This window comes from Epinephelus moara, chromosome 15 (assembly GCF_006386435.1).
Source record: "Epinephelus moara isolate mb chromosome 15, YSFRI_EMoa_1.0, whole genome shotgun sequence".
NCBI classification, from domain to species: domain Eukaryota; kingdom Metazoa; phylum Chordata; class Actinopteri; order Perciformes; family Serranidae; genus Epinephelus; species Epinephelus moara.
In genome coordinates this window covers 10,043,230-10,067,229 of record NC_065520.1, presented here as the reverse complement: position 1 = coordinate 10,067,229, position 24,000 = coordinate 10,043,230, and the positions used below count along the sequence as shown (strand labels likewise).

Below are 24,000 nucleotides of genomic sequence, written 5' to 3'. Positions count from 1 at the left end.
TTACAGCTTTTCCTTTATAACCATACACAAACATGGTGCGTGCACGTGGTCATAAACCAGGTTGAGGAGTCTTGCCTTGTTGTATTTGACGATTAACCTGACAATTAATGCTTTTAAACAGGTCGTCTGCAGGTCCTTAACAAGTATAAAATTCAATTTCATAAATATTAGGCCTTATCCTGCATTCCCAGACTCTCTCTGTCCTGTCCTTGCTGTGTGTTGCTTTGCCTTTCTTGCATTTGAATGTAAGTCAGTGTGACTTGTGTTGGAAAGAACAGGACAGTGGAGCCTTCCGGTGGCCAGTGCTGCCTGCTGCAGTTTCAGCTGCAGGATGTCACTGAGCAGAGAAGCCTCTTGGTTCAGACTCTCCAGCATCTGGCCTTCTGTTGCCTTCACTGCTGCACGAACCAACGCTGCAACACCCTACAGAGAATGGCAGCCAAACTGAGCGATACTCCAACATGCTTTTTGAGTGGTTTTATAAGCCTTGGTGAGTTTTACCTGTTGGTCCAGTTGCTCATCTTCAGGAACATCAACCTCCCCCACAGTGACCCTTGACCCTTCTCTGAGACTCTGCAGCTTCTCCTCCTTCTGTTGCAACACTGAGGCGAGCTCAGCTTGTCGACGCTGATGCTCCCACACATGCAGATCTGTACCCTGCGGCACATGCACAGCACACTCAGATATATGATATGTTAATTGCAGCTGGTTGCTAGTCAGGGGTAACAAGGGCGTCATTACCTGCGCTAGAGGACAGGGTGTAGGCGGCAACTGCACCTCCAAGTGTAGCTGAGCGATGGACATGTCAGCAGCTCCACCCACCACCGCCTGGAGAAGCCTCTGCCTGGTGATGCAAATGTCTGTGAGGAATTTGGTGAACTCATGTTGGTGGACAGAGGTGAGGTTTGGCAAATACTCAGATAGCACATCTCTCAGCAAGGACAATATTTTGGCTGCGTTGAGACCTGATGGATAGAAGACAATAATGTCTATCAGCCTGAGAGGTTTTAATCACGACCTCCAGGTGAAGCACTGTGTCACCTTCAAGGCCTCCGTACACTACACTGCTGTTTGCTCTCACCGTCCAGCTGCGGGAAGATGCCTTTGGCGATCACAGCTGCCCGGATCACGTTAGGCCATGAGAGGCCACGGGCTGCTGCAAACATGGCAACGTCATACACAAACTCCTGGTGGAAGCACCGCCGCTCATCACAGAACTCAGGCCACAGGAAGTGACAGCTGAGCCTCTGCACACCTGCATCTCTCTATCATAGACAGGGATACAGCCACAACAACACAGTTATTACTAATGCATTGATGTATAAGCAATGACTTAAAAGGTGGAGCTTTAACTTTTATGAATGACACATCTCAACTTCTTTGCACCTCAATCTTTGGGTTATGGTTCACTCACTTTACACATGTTGTTTCTGCTGATACAAGTACATCATTACATCTTTTTGTCTTTTCATGCTTCACTTTATATATAGTGTTCAAGTTTTTTAAGGTTATTTATCTGGACTCCACACATAATATGAAATGTGGGGTTTCAGGGTCCTCTGCCAGAAAATTTTGAGCATCAAACAGTTAATTTCCTGCTTTCTGGTGACCTTTAATGCACCATTTTGTGCTGTTTTGGGATAAATTTATGGTGTAAATGTTTTTAATTTTGTCAGAATAAAAGTCCTCTGCCACTTTCATCTTTTCATTAATGGGGACAAATACACTAAAGACTCTAAATATTGAGGGGGACGTGTTCCATGTGTCCCCCTGAAATCAACTCCAAAGTTTTAAGTGTTGTAATTTATACTACACATCAGACTACATGAGGTCATTATATTGTTTTGTATATTAATAAGTTGCATGCAACTGTAGCTATCAAATAAATATAGTGGAGTTGAGTATAAAATTTTATTCTGGAACGAATTGAAGAATATAAAGTAGCATAAAATGCCTCAAAAGTTAGCTCGCGTTTACTCTCTCAGTCGGTTACTGCATGTTTGGGTCGATTATGTTGGTGTTTTAAAATTAGTAGTATAAAAGTAGCATATGAACGCACCACAATAACACGTCACTCTCTTTTCAGTCATTAAATAAAGATTTCAGGTGTAAATTCAAAGCTCGCCTACCTGTTGTCTCACTATCTGTGCTATTTCGCTTTCTGTAAGGGACTCCATCATTGATAAACTACGAGAGAGTGCTTGGTTGCCATTGGAGACGGACGCGGGCGCGTAGGTGCGGCGCTGTTAACGTGATGACGTCGAACGCGCTGACGTAAGTGTATAGCAGCTGATGGAATGTTCAGTTACAGATTAAAAATACTTTGCTGTCAGCTTTACCTTTAGTTTCTGCCATATAATATAACTACATGTAGACTAAAATAAATAGTATTAATTAATTATTCAATTAATTATTCACCATATATTTTGGAACAATAACATAGTTATTAGCTGAATGAGTTTATCAGACACTTGTTGTTGTTTAATGGCGGCTGATTGACAGAAGCTGCTAATATTGTCATCGTTTGTGTCTGTGTGTTTGTCAGTGAGCACCGGAGCCACTAACAGGTCCTATCATGTAACGAGGCTTAATCAATCAGGGACTACAGATGGCTCAGGCAGGGTTAATCCTCTTTAACATGAATCCCACTCCTCTTCTCCTCCTCCCCCTCCTCCTTTCTTCTCCCCCCTTCTTCTGCTCTTCTCCTCCTCCTCATAAGGTTCTGTATAAATTGGAGGAGTGGGGTTTCTAATGTAAAGATAACACATTGAGATTTTGTCAAGGTAGCCATGTCAACAATACACCACTTCCGGTTGTGCATTTAAAAATAAAAGTTAGATTAGCTGAATTGCCTTTATCTTTTATTGAAAATGATGTATTATTCACATTAGATAGGGAGATGTAACTTTACTTCATGTAAAAAATTACATGAAAAAATGACGTGCATTAAAAAAAAGGCTCAAAATTAATTTAGTTTTAAGTTTAAGAGTTTTAAAAATTGCTTAAGTTCAGTGAATTTCCACAACCAAGCAGGTCAAACGTGGATTTCAGCTTTTTGAATAATAATTATCCATAGAAAAAATGTTAATAAGTAATTATAAAAGCAAGTAATTATAAAAGTAACTATAAAAAGGACCATATAGCCTTTCTCTCTCCCTCCCCTACATTTGATACTATAACAGACCCAGTTCTTTTCCAACCTAAGGGTGAATAGTCTGGATTTGTTGCATCCAACAGTTGGAAGATTTTTTGATATTATGAGGCAAGGATCATTTTACTGAGCCTGATTTCTCATATCTAAGAAGAAACAAACTGGAAAACTCCAAAGTGAGTTGCACTGGTGTGCCTAACCATTTCATCTAGGCGCACCAGCACATAATTTAGACGCACCCAATTTTTTTCACTGTGCCTTTTTGGGCCACAATAATACCTTTTAAGCATTTTTAGCAGTTTTATTTATTTTAGATGCTTTTTAGACATTTTTTCTGTCTAATCTGTCTAATTTGGTTAAACAAAATACAATAACGAGCCAATACCATATTCATTAACATCTATTAATATCTTAATGTCACAGTATTTGGGCAAGGCTTTTATTTTAAACCATCTACATGACTTTATGATGGTGGTAATTACTAGTCCAATCATTTTTAATTATTTGGCAGCCTGTCAATAGGCGAGTCTATAATATTTCCTTTACAAACTAAAATGCACGCTTTAATTTGAAAGTCTAAATCACTGTACTTCCGGTCACTACGCCGCAGACTTGACGCGTGTCTGAACATGCGCCTCATATGTGAGATCTGCGGGGTAAACAGGACGCGCAGCGCTTCTCTGTCCGATGCTGCCGACGGAGCTGTCCGCCGCTGCTCCACCTCACTTTCATATCTGACGTCTTCATATTCCTCTGTGGATCTGTGATCAGACATTGATCTTCATCATCATCACTCCATCGGTATGCATCCATAAAGGTGAGACTGTTTGCTTTCCTTTCTCTCTAACTCATGTTGCCTACAAACTAGATGTATACTTAAGCTCCTATAGATCTATACCACCTGCTGTGGGTGCATGGTGATGTTTTATAACTCCCTGCGTGTGTGTTTAGGAGGAGGTATGCACGTATACATATGCATACAGTATTTGTTTGTGTGTGTGTGTGTGTGTGTGTGTGTGTGTGTGTGTGTGTGATCCAGGTGTTAGGATGAAGTGAGTCACACACACCTGCTTATTGGATGAAAGACAGAGAGCAGGAGGGATTGTACAAAGAGGAGTGAGTGGACCTCCAAAAGTAGGCCACACACCATAATCTCTCCTCTGCTCTCCTCTTCCTTTGTTAAATCAATATCACTTCAGCACTCACTGTACTTCACTTACTTTTGTTTACAGTCAGAGGAAAAGTAAAGTCTCTGTCTGAATGCTGTTGCGTAACACCAACAGCAATGCCGAAGTGATGACTTCCTTGATTTATCCACAAGGAATACCCATTAGCACCCACAGTTTTCCAGAGACAAGCTGCCTGGTGCTTCACTTTGATGCTCCTGTCAGCACAGGACCTACTCATCCCTGACTTCCTGTCTACCCAGAAGTCTCTGAGGCCCACCTACTCTTTTCCTGTCTGTCATTAAAGCTGTGAGGCAGATACAGATTGATGGAATGAGGAGTTATGTAAGTCTGAATTACTAAAGGATGTTAAAATGGAAATGGAAAGAGTCATTGTAGATTCTCACCAGGATAGTCCGGGGGACTCGGTTCGATTGGGCGGGGAATGCCAAAAAAATTCACACCTTCATTTGGTTCGGTTCACTTTCACACTGCACTTTTTAAAGAACAACGTCACGCAGTTACAACAGCTGCTCGTTTGGGGGCGGTATTGCCCGAAACGACCACTGACCAGAAAGAAAAAAAAGCATGAGGATGAAGAATACCCGGCTCAGAATGAAAACCAAAATCCATACCCTTCAGCCGGCTTGGTCACCACAAAAACGCCAAACACCAAAATGCGCAATGCGCTCTACGTCACTTCCTCTATTTGGTTCGTTGGATAGTTCGTCTGCATTTCCCACTGAAAGCAAACCGAGACTCCCAGTTTTCAAGCAGACCGGGGTTCTGTCCCAGAGTTCGAATGAGCGTCCACACCACTCCAAACGAATCAAGCTATCCGTGGAAGCAGACCAGGGTTCGTTTAAAGTGGGCCAAATAGCGCCAGTGTGAATGCGTCCTTAGTCAATGTCGCAATGCGGTGTCTCTGAACAGCAGCAGATGGCATTGCTTCGATGAAGTTTAAAGTCTGAAGGACTTTCATGACAATAACCCTTTAAAAAAGAAAATCTTTCAAGTTGTTGCCTTTAGAGCCTTATTTTGTAGATTTGCTTAGAGAGACAAAACCTTGAGAGACACTAGAATTCAGTTTTGCAGAAGCCAAACTAAACTGGGAGATTTTTAAAAAATAATTCAGCTTTTAGAATATAAGAAATGTGAACTATGTGCTCATTTCAAATTAATTGGACTTCATTTTTGTTTTGTGTTTTTATGCTTTACTTTACAAACTTCAATTTTGCAGTTACAGTTCAAGCACTGAACTTAAAGCTGCCCTAATTAATATTTTCATATAACAATGGATAAGATGACGACTTGTTTATAAAGAGGGTCACTCACAGTGTTGACCCACAGAGATTTATCACCCAGCTCTGTAGTTCCCCTCAGTTTCATAGACGGTTTTGTCACCTTTCAGCTCGTTGTTTTGCTTTACTGTCTTGGTTCACTTTCAACGCTCGTATCAGCATCGTTTCGAGATGCAGCAGGCAGCTGTTTTCTGTAAAAGACACTTCAGAAAACCCACTGTACACACCAAAGAGCCAGCTAGCTCCATATTAATAAGGAGCCTACAATCTTGACGAACTTACCACTGATACTGTCTTTAAGAGTCTTTGGTGCGTTCAGCTAGCATGAAGGTGAAACCATACAACCAAAGCCCACTGGGAACAACCATGTTGGCATAGCTTGTCAGGAAGGTGGCTAAATACTGCTCCAAATTAAGGCTAAATTTTGCAGAGGTAACAACTGGCATGGCCATTTTCAAATGGATCCCTTGAACTCTCACCTCAAGATATTTGAATGAAAATTGGTTTGATGGGTAACAACGAGTTTCCCCTAAACTTGACAAGGCTTGTTCCTAGTAAATGTTTTGTACCTTGCAATAAATGTACGCCCTCAAATTAAAGCTGTATGTTTGTCTTTTTAAAGAAAAGAGAACTGCTAGTTCTTAACAACCCTGTATACTTCAAAAGCATAATCAAATTCCTGAAATTCAGGTATGGCTTTTAGTTTTGGTGCCACCCCAAGACTTAAGTAATAAGTAAGTAAACAAATAAGTAAATAGGGACAAGATGAAAACACAGTGAAAATATGAAGTGTAAAATAATTATAAGTGGTTCTTCATACTCATTAAAGTGGTGTGTTGTTGGTTGTGATGATGAACCAGTCATGATTTGCTCATCATTGTTTTCCCACTGCTCCTCCAATAATAACTAGTTTGCCTCGACACAGCTCAAGAGCAGCAGTTGGTGTTTTCGGTGATTTATAAACAGGAGGAACCCTGCTGTCAGACAGATTGTCTATAATTGAAATCCTCTCCAACTGGAGCCGCTGTGTGTGTGTGTGTATGTGTGTGTGAGAAAGACATAGAAAGAGACACATAACAAGAAAGAGAGAAAGGGTGCAAAGAGGCTGGAAACCTAAGATCTCTGATTTCAAAGTGAAACCTTTGACACACACATACAGACGGTACAAACAGACCAGTACAGGCCAGGAATCAAACTTTAGGGACCTTTTTCGCTTCAAGCAAGTTTCCTAAATGATAAAAAAAAATAATATTTCCTGCTCTCCCATCCAGTTGGTGTAAGGTTCGAAAATAAAAGGAAACTATCAAAATTGCCAACTAGCATGTGCCACTTCCCCAGGTCAGGTGTGGCGTACATAAGAACATCACTCGTCTTGGCCTCACCATAGCAACCCTCCTCTTTCTTAAGCAGGCTTTTCGTTCTATCCTTAGCCTCCCCCACTCCTGTCTTCTCCTGTCTTCTCCTCTCTCCATCCGCCCTGCCCCCTCCCCTCTCCGTGCACCTGATTACCGCCAGCCATTTTGCCCTGAGAGCCGTGGAACTGGGGGCTCTGCTGTACATCTTAGTGTATGACTCAAACTGCAGAGGAAGCTGCCACACACACACACACCTATAGACACGTTCACACACATAGTGCTGATTCCTGGTCTGACTCAGCCGGTCAGACCCTGCACGGACACATTCCCCTCCAGCTTTTTCTCATCTCTTTGGACCATGTTTCCTGAATATGTGAGTAGTGGGGTCAAATTAGAGGTAGAAATTCTTCTTAGGTTATTATTTAAGATTTTAAAATGTCTTAAATGAGTGAAAAGTGGTAAAAATGGTTCTTTTGTTGAGTTTTAAGTTATAAAATGGGTCTGTAGTTAACATATAATGGCAATGCCTTAGTGGTAAAGTAATCTATGGCTTTTAAATGTGCTTGAAAAATGGGTCTACAGTTGATATATGGTGGTAAAAGATAAGTTGTGATACTGATGTTATTTTTCAAGTTATGTTTTTGCCATAAAAAGTTCCCCAGCTTGTTGCTATAATGCTCAAGGGGCTAATGCATATAGGTCATGATATAAGGTCTTTTTAAAATGTGCCAGCAGTTTTGTTTTGTGTCATTTATTGCCTCAAGAAAACTTGGCTGCTAATACTGTAATTTAATGTGATTATCCTTTCAATATATGTGTGTTTTCAGGTAGGCCTCAGCAGGGGAGATATTGAAAGACAAATGCTAAGCACAGGCCTTCTTCCAGTCCAGCAGCTAATCATGTTCTCTTCATCACTGTTTTGTTGTTTTGTAATGGTTTGCTTGGATTTCATTTAAAAATCATGCGTGTATGTGGTGATATTTTAGGTGTAAAGTTGTTAAGAGAGGTCGGGCTGAAGAGGGATTAAGCGGCAGAGCGTCACGTTGAGTGTCTACGGCTAAGAGCAGTGATTTGGCCTGCAGTCCCGTAGTCTCATGGGATTTAAAAGCCTGCTAAGCCCTCTTATAATTCACCTTTTTATCACGGGTTATAGAGAATCATCAGAGTTAACAGTCGTGATTAACAGTATTATCATTGTATTGAAAATAAGAGGCACAGTGTCACTGAGCTGTAGTCTCTCGTACTGATTCACCTGTTTATATTGCAGTCGTTTATATTGCTGCTTATATCATGATACATGATTTTTGTCTTCAAATTCATCTAAACCAAATAGAAAAGTTTAAATTTGTGTGTCAATCTGTACACTGTGAGGTCTGAAAACAAAGTGAAACTGTATGAATTACGTACTGCACATTATGCAAGCTGTTCAGAAGCAGGACAGAAAGTTTGTACGTCCGCTCCAAATAGGATTTCTACATGTGTGCTAGGCCGTTACGCTATATATAGCTGGCTGTGGGAAGCTCTGTCTCTAATATATACATAGATATGCATGTTGCTGTAATTAATATCACATTATGCAACAGTAGATGCCAGTCCAGAGGTCTTTTGTCACAAATTATTTTGGGAGAATGGGAATCATTACCAATCTTTAGGCAATCTGACGATTTTTTTGGCATGTTGGTTATTAAATGCAGGAAATAATGCAGTAAAACCACGCTTTTAGGTTTATCAGGTAAACCATTCACCTGGTAGCCTCCTAATTGATTTGGATGACTTTGTACAAGAAGCCTTCCCCCGCTGGAGCCAAATGACACATGTAACACCTTTATATGCCAGGTAGTCTTGTTAGTGGATGTCCTCAGGCAAACACCCTGATTAACGCTTGTGACCTTGTGAGTGTGATTAGAAAGTGTGTTAATGGAAAAACAAAAGGCTAAATAACACATTAAAGGATAATAAAATAAATAAATGATGACAGATGCACATTTTGGGTATTTAACACTGGGACACACCATCAGGAGAGGCAAATGTTTTGGTCCTTTAGGAATAGTGGCCCCTGATAGCCACTTATGTTGGCAAAATTTGCAATGAAAACTGGTTAGCATTATTTGGGACAGTCAGCTAACTACCGCTAACTGTCATACATATGTTAGGTGTTGCTATCAGCACAATGAAACAAGCATACCTTTGTGTTGTTAGAAACAAAAGCCTTCATGGGCTTCTTTACCAAAGTCCAGGATCGCCACTGATTCAACAACTTCTTTACATTCTGTGTTGCAAATTTGTGTGTATCCCTCAGGTGTGTGTGAGATTGCAGCATGCATTCGGTCCAGGCAGGGATGTGGGACCCCCGGCCCCCGTCTAAACATGCCTCACCCCTCCCCCCGCGGCCCCCCTCCAACTTACGCCCCGCCCATGTGACCACAGCCATCCCGGCCAAGCGGATCACATTCTACAAAAGCGGCGACAGCCAGTTTGGGGGCGTCAGGATGGCCATCCACAAGCGCAGCTTCAAATGCTTTGACGCCCTGCTGGATGACCTTTCCCAAAAGGTTAGTGGGACAGATATCAGAGCTCTGATGTAGAGATTTCTTTTGAAGCTGGCTGTGTCGATGCAACTGTAGCTCTACTTCCTTAAATGTTCACCTGCTGAATGAAATATGATCTGGACACACACTGGTAAAAGATCGATACAGATGTGTACTGTATTTACAGTACGTGTGTGTGTGTCTACATACAGGTGCCTCTGCCATTTGGCGTGCGGACTGTGACCACTCCTCGTGGCACCCATGCCATCAAACACCTGGAGCAGCTCCAGGATGGCGGCTGCTACGTCTGCTCTGACCGGCGCCATGCAAAGCCAGTCAACATGGAGCTGGCCAGCAAACGCCCGAGCATCTGGTACCATCACAGCCGGAGGCCTCAGCGGCCCGAATCCTCATCCGCAACACCACCAGGCCATTTCTCTTACAGGCAGCGGCGGATACTGCTGGTTAAAAACAGCGAGCCAGGGATGAGGAGGAGTGTGGTGCTGAGCAGGAGGTCAACCAGGAGTCTGAGGGCCTTTCTTGATGAGGTGTCTGAGGTGATGCAATTTCACGTTCGCAAGCTCTACACTGCAGAGGGACGCAGGGTAAGATGCCATTTGTTTTTAAATGTATGATCATGATTTGCAGTGTGTTTTGTAGAAGCTGACACTTTGTGAATTTGTTTCCAGATTGACAGTGTGCAAAGCCTGATGACTTGTCCTGGCGTGTTGGTGTGTGTTGGCCGGGAAGCCTTCAGCCCAATGCTAGTAAACTTTATTAGGAAGAGTTCAGAAGAAAAACTGCCTGGTCTCGGCCCCAGGACTCCTGGTAACGGGGCCCGATCTCCTGCTACTCAAGGAGCAAGATCCCCACCTCACGGAGCTCAGTCCAGAGCCAGCCAGTACAGCGAAGGGCATGAAAGCAAGAAAAATGGTAAGTTGTTGTTTGATCAGTATAGTGGTCAAAGGAGTAAGAAAAAGTGAATTACTAGGTGCATTTACATTTCCTTTTCTCTCTCTCTGTCTCTGCATAGTTAACTTTGGTCTGGAAACCAAAAAAAGCATCATCCACCCTCGTTCAGATTCCTCAAACCGCTCCACCCGTTTCTCCTTGTCTTCAGAGAAGTCATACGGCAATGGTGTAAGCTCTTACTCTCAGAACAGACCGGCTATTATGAACGACGACATTGAAAAGCGAGTCCTGGTCAATAAAGATGGCAGCCTCTCAGTGGAGATGAGGGTGCGTTTTCGCCTACACAATGACGAAACCCTCCAGTGGTCAACACAAGTTAAAAAATCTCCATCTCTCACCAATGAATGTTGCCCTCTGAGCCATGCCCAGCCCCATTATCTGCAGCAGGGCCAATCAGAGAGCTGCTCTGACCCTGACTCCACATCCTTTGACCCAGAGGGTGTGGATTATTCCAACCAATCTCTGCAGCGTGTGTTGGAGGGGAACCACTGCCCCTGCTGCTACCAGAGACCAGAGCAGCAGTACGACTTGTGGGAAAACCCGGCACACAGTGTCAGAAAGCCTCCCATCCCTCCTCCACATACATCCAGCCACACCCACGCTATGGTTAGGCATACACACTCTTCTAGCTCTTCCTCATCATGTAATTCCAGGAGGGTGGTGCGCTGTCGAGCACGAGTCTCCAACTGCGGAGGAAATTCAGAGCAGGGCCAACTGGTCCAGGAGGAGATGTTTGTGTCAGAGCAGGTTGAGCGCAGAGTAGAGGTGGAGCAGGATGGAGACACACATGTAGAGGTGTGCACGGTGAACCGATGCTGCAGCCGCAGTGAAGTGGTTGCCATGGAGAGCAACTTACGACCACTTGGCAGGAAGTCGGTAGAGGATGAGCTAAAGCTGGAGGAAGACGGTGAACGTCCACTGTCTGCAATCAGCAGCTCCTCACATATCCTGCAATCGCTGAAAGAGGATCAGGATGATGACCTGCCACCCAGCGCCTCACGCTGCTGTCATAGCAACGAACCATCCCCATCCCCAACTTCACAGAGTCACCTGAGTGACAAACCAACAAGCAATGTCTTGGCCGGTTCCGTTCACGCTACTGAGGAGCATGAGGAGGAAGAAGAAAGAGGAAGCAGAGCAGTATCTGCAGCCTCCTCCTGTCACTGTGGAGCAGCTACCCCACATTCAAAAGCAGAAGCAGAGGAGACAGATCGAGCTCCCAGCTCCAGGTCCAAAATGAGCAGAGCGTCTTGCAGGTCCAACAACGCTAAGACCCCAAACTCAGAGGAGGAGGGGGCTGCAGATGACGAGGATGAAGAGATAAAGAGGGTTGTTAGTGGTTTGTCTGGTCACACAGGGCTTTCTCTGCAGTCAAGGGCATCTAGTGTATGTCCTCATTGTGGCGGCTGCAGACGTGCGGTCAACTCTGATGCCAATAGCAGAGCATCACAGAGGTCCCATGATTCTCATCAAGCCTCTCCAAAGCCCGCCACACCTCTCTCCAGTCAAGAGATTGCCAATAACGACAGTGAGGAGAATGACTCTGAAGATTCAGCTGTGTCAACACAATCCAACAAGACCAACCTCACCAACTACGGGCGCTGCTCTGTGATATCAAACGTACTGGAGGGCAGAGCATCTAGTGTCATGTCCAGAGCATCCAATCCTGAAACAGAACAAAAAGAGGAAGAAAGGGCTCCTAGTGCAACTTCAGTCACAAGCCACAGGTCCGTTAGATCACACAAGTCTGGCTGTAATGGCAGCACTTGTGTTGCAGCAGAAAAAGAGGAGGAGAGAAGCTCCAGTGCCATGTCAGCTCAGTCCAATGTGTCTGCCAAGTCCAGTAAGTCTCACAAGTCCAACTGCTGCTGCACAGCTGACATAAAGACAAGAGAGGAAGCAGAGGGAGAGAACTCTGTAGTGAGAGCACATAGCTCATTGTCAGCCAAATCTGGTGCTTCAGCTAAGACCAGTGCTTCAGTCAAAATAAGAACTAAGGTTGCCTCCCCAACTGATGATACAGCTGTGGAAGAGGAAGACACAAACAAAAGAACTCCCAGTTCCCTTTCTGTCAAGTCTGGCAAGACAGAAAGACCTGATAGCGCCCAGTCTGCTAAATCAGCCAAATCAGCCAAATCAGATGTGTCAGCAAAGTCCGCCACATCTCACAGGTCCACTTGCAGTCATTGTGCAAGAGCAGTATCTCCAGCTGATGAACCTGCAATCGAAGCAACAGGACAGGAAGAAGGAGTGGAGGAAGAGGAAAGACCAGCCAGTGCCATGTCAGCCAGGTCCAATCTCTCTGCCAAGTCAAATAAATCCCATAAGTCCACCAAAGCTTCGGAAAGGTCACTTTCTCCCAGGTCAGGAACTGGAGGAGATGGAAAAGAAAGGGCAGCGAGTCAAGTGTCTGGCAGATCAGTCAAGTCAAACATGTCTGTAAAGTCTTCAAAGTCATGCAAGTCTAACAACAGTGGCAATGAAATTGCAGCATCTCCAAGCTCCGAGGAAAAAGAAAATGAGAAGGCAGAGGAGGAACTGCAGAGGCCAGAAAGTGTAATATCTGCTAAATCAGCCACCTCCGCAAAGTCTCAAAGTTCAAGAGTGGCTTCTCCAGCCAAAGACACAGCAAAGACAGAGGTGGACACAGAGGACAGAACCCCCAGCGCCATGTCAGGGAAATCACACACCTCTGCAAAGTCCTCCAAGTCCCAGAAGTCAAACCACACTGCAGCATCTCCAAATCCAAATGAAGGTGATATTCCTTCTATTGAGACAAATGGAGAAGAGAAGCAAGATGAAAATCAAGAGCGGGTGTCTAGTGCCATGTCTGTAAAGTCAAAATCTTCAGTGAGGTCTGGTACTTCTCACAAGTCTAGTAGAAGTCTCAAACCGGTGTCACCAAGTCCAAATGTTGTCACCATTAAAACACCAGAAGGGGTCAACGAGGAAGAAAATAACATAGCAGAGAGAGTGCCGAGCGTTGCATCGGCTAAATCAGGGAAATCTAATGTTTCGACCATATCGCATAAGTCCAATCATAATGGAACAGCTGATATTGCTGTTATTGAAACAGCAGATGAAAATGTTGTGGAAGACAATGCACCAAGGAGTAAATCTCATGGCCAAACACTCTCACCCAGGAGGACATGTTCCCCACGGACCCACTCACCCAAATCTGCAACCTCCAGCAGCCCTCAATCCCCTGTGCAACAGCTGTTGCCTGCAGAGACAAGAGGGCCCAGTGCCTTGTCAGTTCACTCTAAAACCTCTGCAAAATCTGGAAAATCCAAACGTCGCTGTGGAGCAGCATCGGCACTTGAAAAGGCAAATAAGGAAAAGGAGGGGGAGAAAAAGGAAGATGAGGAGCTGAAGAGTGAGGTGGCCTCTGAGCGGGCTGCCAGCATCCTGTCGTCCTCAACCAAAAGGCAGAGGAGAGAATCAGGGGGCACAGAGCAACCTCTGAGTCGAAACTCATCAGGGTCAGTCTCTCTTGGGTTGCCAGAAGACCAAGAAACAGCGGACTCAGACAGCGGCAAGTCCAATTTTTCTTTTCACACAAACAATGAGAGAAATGGAGAGAAGAAGAGAGCAACAGAGCAGTCCACCATGAAGGAAGAAAGGGAGGAAACGGTATCTATCATGTCCCACAAGTCCAACAATAAAAGCACTTTGTCTAACAATCGTCCAGCAGTTGAGATCCCTATTATTGAAACACCAGGAGGAAATGATGATAAAGAAAATGGAGAGCAAAAATCAGAAAGAGGATCCACTGCATTTTCAGCCAAAAGCAGCAGGTCTCACAAGTCCTGCTGTAAGTGTGGTGTCAAAGCAGCAGCTCAAATGCTTGACAGTAAGCCTCCAAGTGCCAACCCAGCTAGGGCAGAAAATGACCCTGAAACAGGAAGTGTGAAGTCTGCTTCAACAACAAAAGCTAGCAATATGGATGTTCCAGACAACAGGGCGTCCTCTGCAATGTCAGCAGCAAGTGCTAAAGTTCGGAGCAAATCCCCTGAAAGTGCCAGCACTAAAAATGCTGCTGGAGATTCAGGAGATAATGACACTGAAAATCAGGCTGTCAGTAGTGCAGCCAGTAAGGTAGAAGGGAAAGAAGATATTGCATACAACAAGGTAACCAGTGTCCACTCCAAGAGTCCTTGTTGCCTCAAGCCTGAGTCGGCAGCTTCGACTCACTCAGGCTCAAAAATAAAAGCCTCAAAAGGTGAGGATTCAGTCAAAGATCACAAGGCCAAATCCAGTGGCAGTGTCAAAACATCTCATTCTCAAAAGAAAAACGTCAAATCCTCAAGCCCCTGTCCTTTACACAACTCCAGACCAGGCAGCAAAGTGGAGTCGTGCAGTGAGAGCACTCTGTCTCACTCTCTGTCCGCTGCTGACATGCTGAAGGAAATCATGGCTGCTGCTCGGCCACACAGCCGACATTCGAAGGCCAGTAAAACCAGTGAGAAGTCTGCAAGTAAAAAGTGTCAGAGGAGCAAGAACCAGATGGATCGGGAGGAACTGGAGCTGTCACCTGGCTGTCTGCCCAATGCTTCCCCCAACGAGATTGTCAGCGACTGGCTGCGGAGCATTCCCCCTAACAGCAGCATGCTCACACTTGGTGATGAACTGAATGAGGAGGAGGAGCAAGAGAAGGTGGTGGAAGAGAAACCTGGAGAGGAGGCAGCAAAGGACGAGGAGAGTCCAGAGGATGAGAAAGTAAGTGAGGAGGAGAAAGTTGAGGCTGAAGAGGAGGAGAAAAAGGAAGAAGCTGAATGTGATGCAGGAGAGGTGGAGAAGAGTGGAGATCTGGCTCTAGGTGACACAGCGGGGACTCGCTCCAACAACCTGCTGGTGAGCGGTGACTCTCTGCCCAGGAGCTTGAATTGTTCAGCCGCAGTGATGAAAGTTCTTCTGAGCTCCTCTCTGGGTCGATGTCAGAGTATGCCTGAGGTAAGCCAATGATGTTAGATAGCATTTTTGCAATTCTGGTTTTCTGGTTTTTTAATGGGTTTTTGGTTAAATGCCTGAAATAAGGTCTGTGGTTAACACAAGCTAGAGAGATTTTTATATTTTGATAAAATACATCAGTAAAACCCCCACTTGTGAATTTTGAAGCTTTCACGTCTTTAAAAAGATGTTTCCCAAGAAGTGGCTAAATGAGACTACAGAACGTCATCATGCCAAACACAGCCTCATTGTGGTGTTGACGCTGAAGTAATGCAAATGTAATTTTGTTTGTTTATAGCCTAACGTTAGCTTGTTACTTCTGGCAATTGCATTTACGCTTCAGAAGTGTTCATAAAGATTACCTTGATGAACAACTTGTAAATATCCTGAACTTTTGTTTGCCACAGAGGTTATTTTCTGCAATGATACAAAATCAAAAGGAAAAATCTCATTGCCTTTTTGTCAAGGAAACCAGGGCGGTACTAACTTCCGGATTGGCCCTCTTTGCACTCTTTGAAGGCTGCATACAACAACTATTAACGTTACTTAAAACTATTGTTTGTGTATTTTTTTAATTAACTAATGAATGTATAAAGTTTAAAACGTATTTTCTGTCAAATCAATAGTCTAAAACCTAAAAATGTTTATTTTACAGTCATGAAACAGAGAAAAGCAGCAAATCTTCACATTTGAGAAGCTGGAATTTGAGAGAATGTTTCATAAACTACCTAAATGGTTAAGCAATTCAAAATTTTTGGCCAATCATTTTAGCATTATTCTACTACAAAACCATATAGTACATGAGAGAACTGTCAGTATATTCACATTTAAATAATTATGCACATAGTGTTAGTGTTTTTAACCCCTTAAATTGAAGCAATCTTGTATAATCTTGTCACTGGTTGCAAATATGTAAAGGATATTTTCCCCTGTTGTGGGCTATCTGAATAATTTTAGAAGCCCCAAGAGGTAAAAATCATTCAGTAATTTAGAAAGTGAAAATGCTCAGTTTTAAGAAACATCTGAAAAATGAATTGATCTTGTGAAGCTTTTCAAGAATGCCTGATATACAGGGATTTAAGATGGATTGCATGAATGTGAGATTATGTTATGTATTTGATGTAATCTGTATCTTCTGCTGTCTTCTGTAGGTGTCTCCAGTTTATGGTCGTAGACTGAGCAACTCAGCCTGGGGACTCTTGGACTGTTTAGCCCAGCTCCAGCTCATTGAGCCTACAGTAAGTCCTGGCTGTGACCAACAGAAGGACCGCAACCAGCAGTATGAGGACATCATGGCCATCCTTCAGTCCCTCTGGCTCACTGAACCCAGGAACACTGAGGCCAAGGAGGACAAGGACGTCGGCAAAGAGCAGGTGACTCCACCGAGGTCCTCATCCGGGGTGGGGATGAGCAGTGGCTCTGGAGGATCAGGGAAGGAGAATGGAAATCAAGGTGGAGATGAAGCAAAGCAAAACAAAACAACCTCTGTACATGAGGATGAGGGAGCGGAGAAAGTTGGAGAAGAGGAGGAGAAGGAGGGAGATGCAGAAGCAGAACTCAAGGAAACTGAGGTAGAAGCAGAGGAGACAAGCACAGCAGAGGAACCGGTACAGAGTGAAGATCAAAGTATGGTCCCTCCAAGTCTGGACAGTCCAAAAGCCACCGAGAATCCCTCATCATCAGAAAAGAGCTCTGTTAATGACAGCTCCAAATCCCCCACTGATAACGAAGGAGAGACAGTGGAGGACTCCAGCTCAGCCACGCCCCCGACTGTCCTGCGAGCACCCTTGTCAAAAAGACAATCCCAAGACCCTGATCCAGTGTGGGTCCTGCACCTTCTGAAGAAGCTGGAGAAACAGTTCATGAACCACTACATAACTGCCATGGCGGAGTTCAAAGTTCGCTGGGACCTTGACGACAGCCTCATCCTGGATACGATGATCGGCGAGCTGAGGGACGAGGTGAGCCGACGCATCCAGAGCAGCATCGAGCGTGAGGTCAGGAAGATCCAGGGTCGTGCCGGCAGAGGAGAGAGGACACCCCGGCCGCCGCAAAGAGGAAACCTCTCTAGGGACTCCACCATGACAGAGAGGAGGCGTCGAATATTGAAGGTAATTCCACCAAATCGTCTTTATATCTAACAACATACTGCTGCTTGAAAGGCAGAAAGATAATGTTTGGTTTATTTTTCAGGTCATGAAGAACCAGTCAGTAAAAACTGGTGAGGACCTAAGTGATGGAGAGCTGACGGGTGAGTTCAGCGACCAGCGAAGCGATGACGAGTACTGTCCCTGTGATGCTTGTGTTCGCAAGAAAATGGCCGCCCGGCCTCTCAACGCCAACCCGCTGGCAGCGGCAGCACCAGTGATGATGGAGTTTGACCTCCTTAAGATACTGCAGCTGAAGAAAAGCCCATCGCCTACAGCTATGCCACTAGCTGCAGGGGTGGAAGATGTTAGTGAGGCCACAGTAGAGGAGTCAAGAAATTTAGAGGTTTTGCAGGAGGAGGAGGAGGAGGACGAAACTAAAGAGGATATCAAAGCTGATGTTTTAGAGGAGACTATGCCAGAGGAAGAGGAAGAGGAGGAAACTAAAGAGGATATCAAAGCTGAAGTTGTTTTAGAGGAGACAATACCAGAAGAAGAGGAAGAGGAGGAAACTAAAGAGGATATCAAAGCTGAAGTTGTTTTAGAGGAGACAAATGGAGAGGAGGAGGAAGTGGAGGGAGAATGTCAATGCCACTGTGCCGGCAATGAAGGGGAGAGCGACAAAGCAGATGAGGGAGAGGAGGAAACAGCAGAAGGAGAGGATGCTGAGGAAACATGTGACAACACAGGTGAGGATGAGACAGGAGATGATGAAGAGAAAGCAGGGGAGGAAGAGGGGGAGAACGCAGAGGATGAAGAAGAGACAGGAACCAATGAGGGCGAGACAGGAACCGGGGAAGAGGAGGAGGAGGAGGAGGGTGACAAGGAGACAGTAAAAGAGGCAACAGCAGGTGAAGGAGAGACCACTGAAAATGGCGAGGGTGAGGAGGAGGAGGAGGCAGAGGCAGAAGAGTGCGAGGTGTCTGAATTTAAGGAAGAAGAAACAACAGGCAAGGAAAGCGGAGAAGAAGAAGAAGAAGAAGAGGCATCTGGGGAAACGGAGAATGACAGCCCTGCACAAAATGAAGAATCCACTCTGGTGGAGGACTTTGTGGAGGGAAACATCAGCGCTTCGGCAGAGGCGGAAGATGAAGATGACGGGGATGATGCTGCTGAAGGGGAGTCACATGAAGATGAAAAGAAAGGAGAGAGTGAAGAGCAGGGAGGGGCGGCATCAGAGGAGGAGAAAACCTCATCACAGGTAGGATCAATCACATGCATAAGGATTTTTTTCAATTTGAAAATTATTATCCAAACTGTCAGTTTTAGACATATCACTATATCATATATGACTTTCAGGCTCAGCTTTGACCCTCTGTGGTTGCCGTAGTTTAGCGCATTCACTTTAACCCCTTATTATTATTCATACGCAATATAAACTTTTTTTGTTTCAATAGCCCTTAACTGGTAAGTAACCAGTTAATTTTAAGGGGAAAAATGTGAAATGACGTGAAATACAAGAGGCCCATTGACTCAGTGAGCTTTGGCGCCGCATTTCAAAATGCTATCCATCAAAAAGCGCCGAAATTTTAATGTTTTGTGATGTAAATGTCTTGCCTTTTATTCTATACTCTGTAAGCTTAGCTGACAGCCAGATAGACGCATTAACCCACTGCCCACCCTCCACTCTTTACTGGTTAGCTAATAGCCTTGCCTGCTCTGCATCATGCACTACCTAGATTAGCGGAAGCTAGCTGGTGGCGTCGCTCATTCAGCGATTACTGCTGGTAAGATTGTCCCGTTGGCGGGACGGCGTTGCTGCTAAAATATGTTAGCCACCCTCCGGCCTCCCCCTAGGTCACCGAAGTGAGTTAGCAGCTTCATTTTGAGCTGTAAAACCTCTTTAGCATTGTTAATTATGTTAGCACCACCAGCCATGCTAACATTGCTAACAAAATTAACCAAAAAGAGACCAATGAAAATTCTAATTAGTGACTACTGGTATTTTTAATGAGGAAGCGCAAACAGGTGCAGATATTATTTTTGCTCTTTTCATTTAAAAACAGTCTGTTGGATGACATCAGTGACTGTTCCTGCATAGGAATAAACTGACATCCTAGCTATGAATACCAATTTGAGCACCATCTATTTTAAACAGCCTGAACATGACTGCTGGGTTAAAATCTACTTCACCTTAAAGAGGAATCTGACCTACAGTACAGTCCTGCAGCCTCACCACTAATTCTAAGCCTGTGGGGAAAGATAATCTTGCTATCCAATTAGACAGACTGAACAAATCTGTTTTGTTTAGCAGCAACACATTGCTTCCACTGATGGACGTCTGCTGTTATTGTCAAAATGTTTAGTTAGAACCTTGCGTTCACTTTATTACAGCGGCCTCTCAGCACTGATTGACACTACTTCTGGTGTGTAACCAATGTGTCGCTGTAATTAGTGACACTTAGCTGCCCTAGTAGCACCCAATTTAGCTAATTACAACTGCTCAGATATAAATGATCTTGTTTGACCCTCAGGGCCAGGGGGTGACTGTGACCGAGGGAGAAGAGGCCGATGCCGAAGACTCCGACACCGACAGCAAACGTCCAAGCAACACCAGTGCGGAAGAATCGGGACGCGAGGGGACTGCAGCCACAGGAGAAGAGGAGGAGAAAGAGGGCGGAGGAGAGGAAGATGCTGTTGAAGAGTTCAAGCCTGAGGAAGAGGAGGAGGTGAACAAACAGGAGGATGGCGCTCTCCTCCATCAGATCACCAGGACCTCTGTGGAGTCCCAGCCCGGTTCCATGGAGGACATTGACACAGATCCACCTCATAACCCTGTGAACTCCATAGAAGTGCCCAAAATGGCTGCTGGTGGATCCACCGGTGGTGGTACGGGCCAGAGGAGGAGCCGCTCGCCGGGCAGGGTCAAACGCCGCAAACCCAAAGAGAGCGACGTCGAACTGGATGACTTTTAACTCACATGGAAACCAGACTTATGGTCACAGAAGACTCCCAGTTATGTAGGGTAAAAACTGCAACCAAAAACAAAGACTCAAACACTTGAAGCACTTTATCACCCCAGATCCGGTGTAGAATCTTGAAACTTGAAGCCACCACCATATCCTATTTAATTATGTGAATTATATTTGTATATTTTTTAAGTTAACTGTATGTACAAAGGGATATGTCTATTTCTGTATTGTATGTGTATGAATAAGGTATATTTTTGAAAAATTTTGACACCCATGGGTGTGTTATATAACGTCGGTTTTGTGTTCAGTGGACCACAGGTTTAATAATGTATTGAATCATATAGCCATTAATTAAGAGAGTCCATTTCTGCCAGTGATGAAGAAAAGATCCGGTTAAGTCATTACAAAAACGAATTTATATCCTTATTATCCTTTTTCAGAACATTTCTTATTATTTTAAGATACTTACTCATTATTTTGGTTACGTTCCTCAGTGTTTTCGAGATACAGAGTCATTATTTTAAGGACGTTTCTCATTATTTTGAGACACTAACTCGTCATTTTGAGGAAGTTTCTTATTAAAATGGATTACCAGAATTTTATTCCATCACTCTGGCAGAAACGGGCATCCATGGCTAATATACCAAGTACCTCGACATGTTAGACATTAAATGCCTGTTTCAGTCGTATGTATTTTTGACTTGTCCCATTACATCTGTATACTCAGGGGTGTGGAAGGTCATCGCCTAGCTATTACTTAACTACCTGCTTTAATCTATAGTCTGTAAAGAAGCCTGCTGTTTAAACCTACTAAAGCTCTGTGGTGTAATCTGATTACCTTGGAGGAATTGTTTCATATTTTGGGATTGATTCACTTTCTTGCAGAGAGTGAGATGAGAGGATCAATACTACTCTCATGTCTGTATTCTAAATATCAAGCTGCTGAGCACAGAAGCAGGGGGAACAGTTCGCTTGGCTCTGTCACTGTTATACGATACTTTTAAGTGACATTTGGATTACTTTCCACTCAGAAACAGACAGAAAAGACTGTATTTTAATAGCTTTATTGTAAAATGTTTGAGTTTTCTCTTGATGTCTAAACTTGAGCAACTGTACCTCATTTTATGTAGTCCAATTGATGTTGTCATTTACTCTACATGCATTTCTTTCCGCAGGATCTCAGTCACAAACTTCCACGACGAAGCATATCCGAGGCAAACATCTGAATATCAGGTTGACGTAAACCTTAGCTGCTTAAATTTCAGTGATACATGCTGTAGACTCAGGTGGGGTTTGCCTAACCAGCCGTGTGGTACAACAAGCGTGAAGCGTGTTACTGATGCCTTACTGTATCCATGGTTATAAGAAGGTAGATTGACAGAAACAGATGGGAGATCACGGTTAGGTGGCTGTCTTTTGTTTCCTGACATCCTCTCTGTCTGTTAGTGGCTCTCCAGTTGAATCAGGGAGCCTGTTAAGGAGGCTGGAATGAATCAGCTGCTATTTAAAATGCTGGAAAACAGACTCTTTAAGACCCCTAAGGAGTGTTTCCTCTTGTTTAACCCAAGCTGAGTGAGCTGAGCTTACTCCCTAACTGTATTTTAGAGCAGGACAGTGTGAACGAGGGAAAACGTGTTTCTTTTATTGCTTAGTTTGACGAAATCCTTCTGTTTGTGGTACCAAGAGGGTGTGTGTGTGTGCCTATGCTGTTATTGCTCTGTGTGGCTGTCCATCACTCAGTGACAAGCAAATATCATGTACCTAGAGCAAATGAATGTGTGATTATAATGTTGATATAAATAAAATAAACGCACAGGATTCTCATGTTGCTTTGGGTTCAACGGTTCACTGTGTACAGAGGCCGTGTTTTCTGATCCAGATCTGATATGTACCTTCCTTTGCTCTGTGCTTTTCCCCTTCTGCATTTGGCCCTGCTCCAAAGGTGTTTCCAAAGCCGCTCAACTGCTCTCAAGATACACACACGTCACACTAATCCACTACCTGTGTGTGTTGCGCCACAGAGGGATTGAGGTTGAGTTAGATCACATGGAACGGGATGGTAGCGCCTGTTCCTGCAGAAAACTCTTACAGTACACAGGGTGAGAATGTCAGTGAAACATCAAACGTCACCCCAGTGCCAATTATAGTCTTTCTAAAATGTAATTGTTCTGCAATATAGTGATTATTATATAACACGTAAAGAGAACACATATTTTTTTGCTCCCCATTAAAAGAAAAGATGAAATAATTGAATTATATTTTGCAGATTTTATTGCACGCACTATATTTTAACATCTTCTACCCACATATTTGAAACCAAAACACTATCTGGTCTAAGGACAGTACAAATTGGCAGTACATTTGCAGGGTATTATGCCAGTGTTAAAGTGCCCCTTAGTGTTACAACAAGGTTTTGCATTCAGCTCCTCCGGGTGCAGGTGATTTTACCTCATAATCAAAGCAAAGCAAGAACACTAAACAGAGAGTTGATTAAATACATGCCTGTAATGTACGTGGGAAGGGACTTAACGATGACATCATACCATGTCAATTATGACAGGCACGCCTCCACAGCCTCCCTCACAATTGGCTGTCGCTCCAGATGAGTCTCCGCCTCTCTGAGCGAGCACCCAGTCAGCAAACACACCAAAGCCAGAGGGACCACCTGCACACAGAGAAGATAATATAACAACATTCATACAGTAAATTCCCCCCAGTGCTTTATGCACCTTACAGCCTCCTCACCTTGGATCTGTTTCTGGCCGTACGTGTGTGTGTGGTGATGTCAGAGGATGTGATGTCCGCTGTCAGCTTGTCCACACAGTACACGGCCTTCAGGAGGGCGTGCTCACATTGGGACTCAGGACAACCAGACAGCTTCTGGGAGGAGAAGGAAACAGCGTCAGTTCAGCTCCGAAATCTGTCACTGATTCTTATGTGTTGGATTGTTTGCAAACTTATCTTGTGTATCTGCCTTGCCTGAGGGAGCCTGTGTCAAAATCGAGATCTAAAACTTTAATTACTTAAGTTTCTCTTAGGAAAATGAATCATCAGGGGTGAAACCAGACGTTGGAAACAGTCAGTGCTCAGTGCTTTTTGCATTTACAGCAGCTATATTCACTATTTGTCAAACCATTTGCAATAATAGAATACCTAAAAATCTGTACAAAATTTTGGAAAAACAAAGAAAAATCTTGTGGAGCCTACATCCTGTTTTGTATCCAACTGTTCTCCGGCTATCTCCATCACTCTGACACCATAAGGGTGCAGTCACACATGAGAGAAATTAACACTGGCAAATATTCACCTCCTGTTCACTTCCATTCAGTATGAGTGGAGAGGCAAATGAAACATTTAAAGGGCCAGTGTGTAATATTTGGCATGGTTTATTGTCAAATCTGAATCTGAATCTGAATATTCTACCCATTAATATGTTTATACAAGTGTATAATCGCTATAAAATAAAATTCGTTTGGTTTTCGTAGCCTTATAATTATGCTTTTATATATATATATATA

The 24,000-nt window shown here is 44.0% G+C and overlaps 3 protein-coding genes across 3 annotated transcripts in view; 1 reads left to right on the top strand and 2 right to left on the bottom strand.

The window, feature by feature from the left end:
- Positions 1 to 35: 35 nt before the first annotated feature.
- Positions 36 to 2,213, bottom strand: c15h8orf74 (chromosome 15 C8orf74 homolog). The gene is made up of 5 exons (XM_050063273.1): positions 2,130 to 2,213; positions 1,082 to 1,265; positions 742 to 965; positions 502 to 657; positions 36 to 423 (listed from the first exon to the last, which is right to left on the bottom strand). The coding sequence occupies exons 1-5, from the start codon at positions 2,178 to 2,180 to the stop codon at positions 175 to 177; spliced, it is 864 nt and encodes a 287-aa protein (XP_049919230.1). The 5' UTR covers positions 2,181 to 2,213; the 3' UTR covers positions 36 to 174.
- A 7,078-nt stretch (positions 2,214 to 9,291) lies between these two features.
- rp1l1a (rp1 like 1a) lies at positions 9,292 to 22,283 on the top strand. The gene is made up of 8 exons (XM_050063775.1): positions 9,292 to 9,525; positions 9,714 to 10,106; positions 10,191 to 10,434; positions 10,535 to 15,426; positions 16,575 to 17,534; positions 17,617 to 18,259; positions 18,359 to 18,771; positions 20,045 to 22,283. Exons 1-8 carry the CDS (start codon positions 9,292 to 9,294, stop codon positions 20,483 to 20,485), a joined length of 8,220 nt encoding a protein of 2,739 aa, XP_049919732.1. The 3' UTR covers positions 20,486 to 22,283.
- A 556-nt stretch (positions 22,284 to 22,839) lies between these two features.
- The window catches only part of gckr (glucokinase (hexokinase 4) regulator), a 10,353-nt gene continuing 9,192 nt past the window's right edge, over positions 22,840 to 24,000 (bottom strand). Inside the window, exons 18-19 of the mRNA XM_050063472.1 lie at positions 23,228 to 23,362; positions 22,840 to 23,147 (exon numbers count right to left, since the gene is read on the bottom strand). Of these exons, the coding sequence (XP_049919429.1) occupies positions 23,034 to 23,147; positions 23,228 to 23,362 (249 nt within the window). The 3' untranslated portion in view covers positions 22,840 to 23,033. The remainder of the gene's footprint in view (positions 23,148 to 23,227; positions 23,363 to 24,000) is intronic.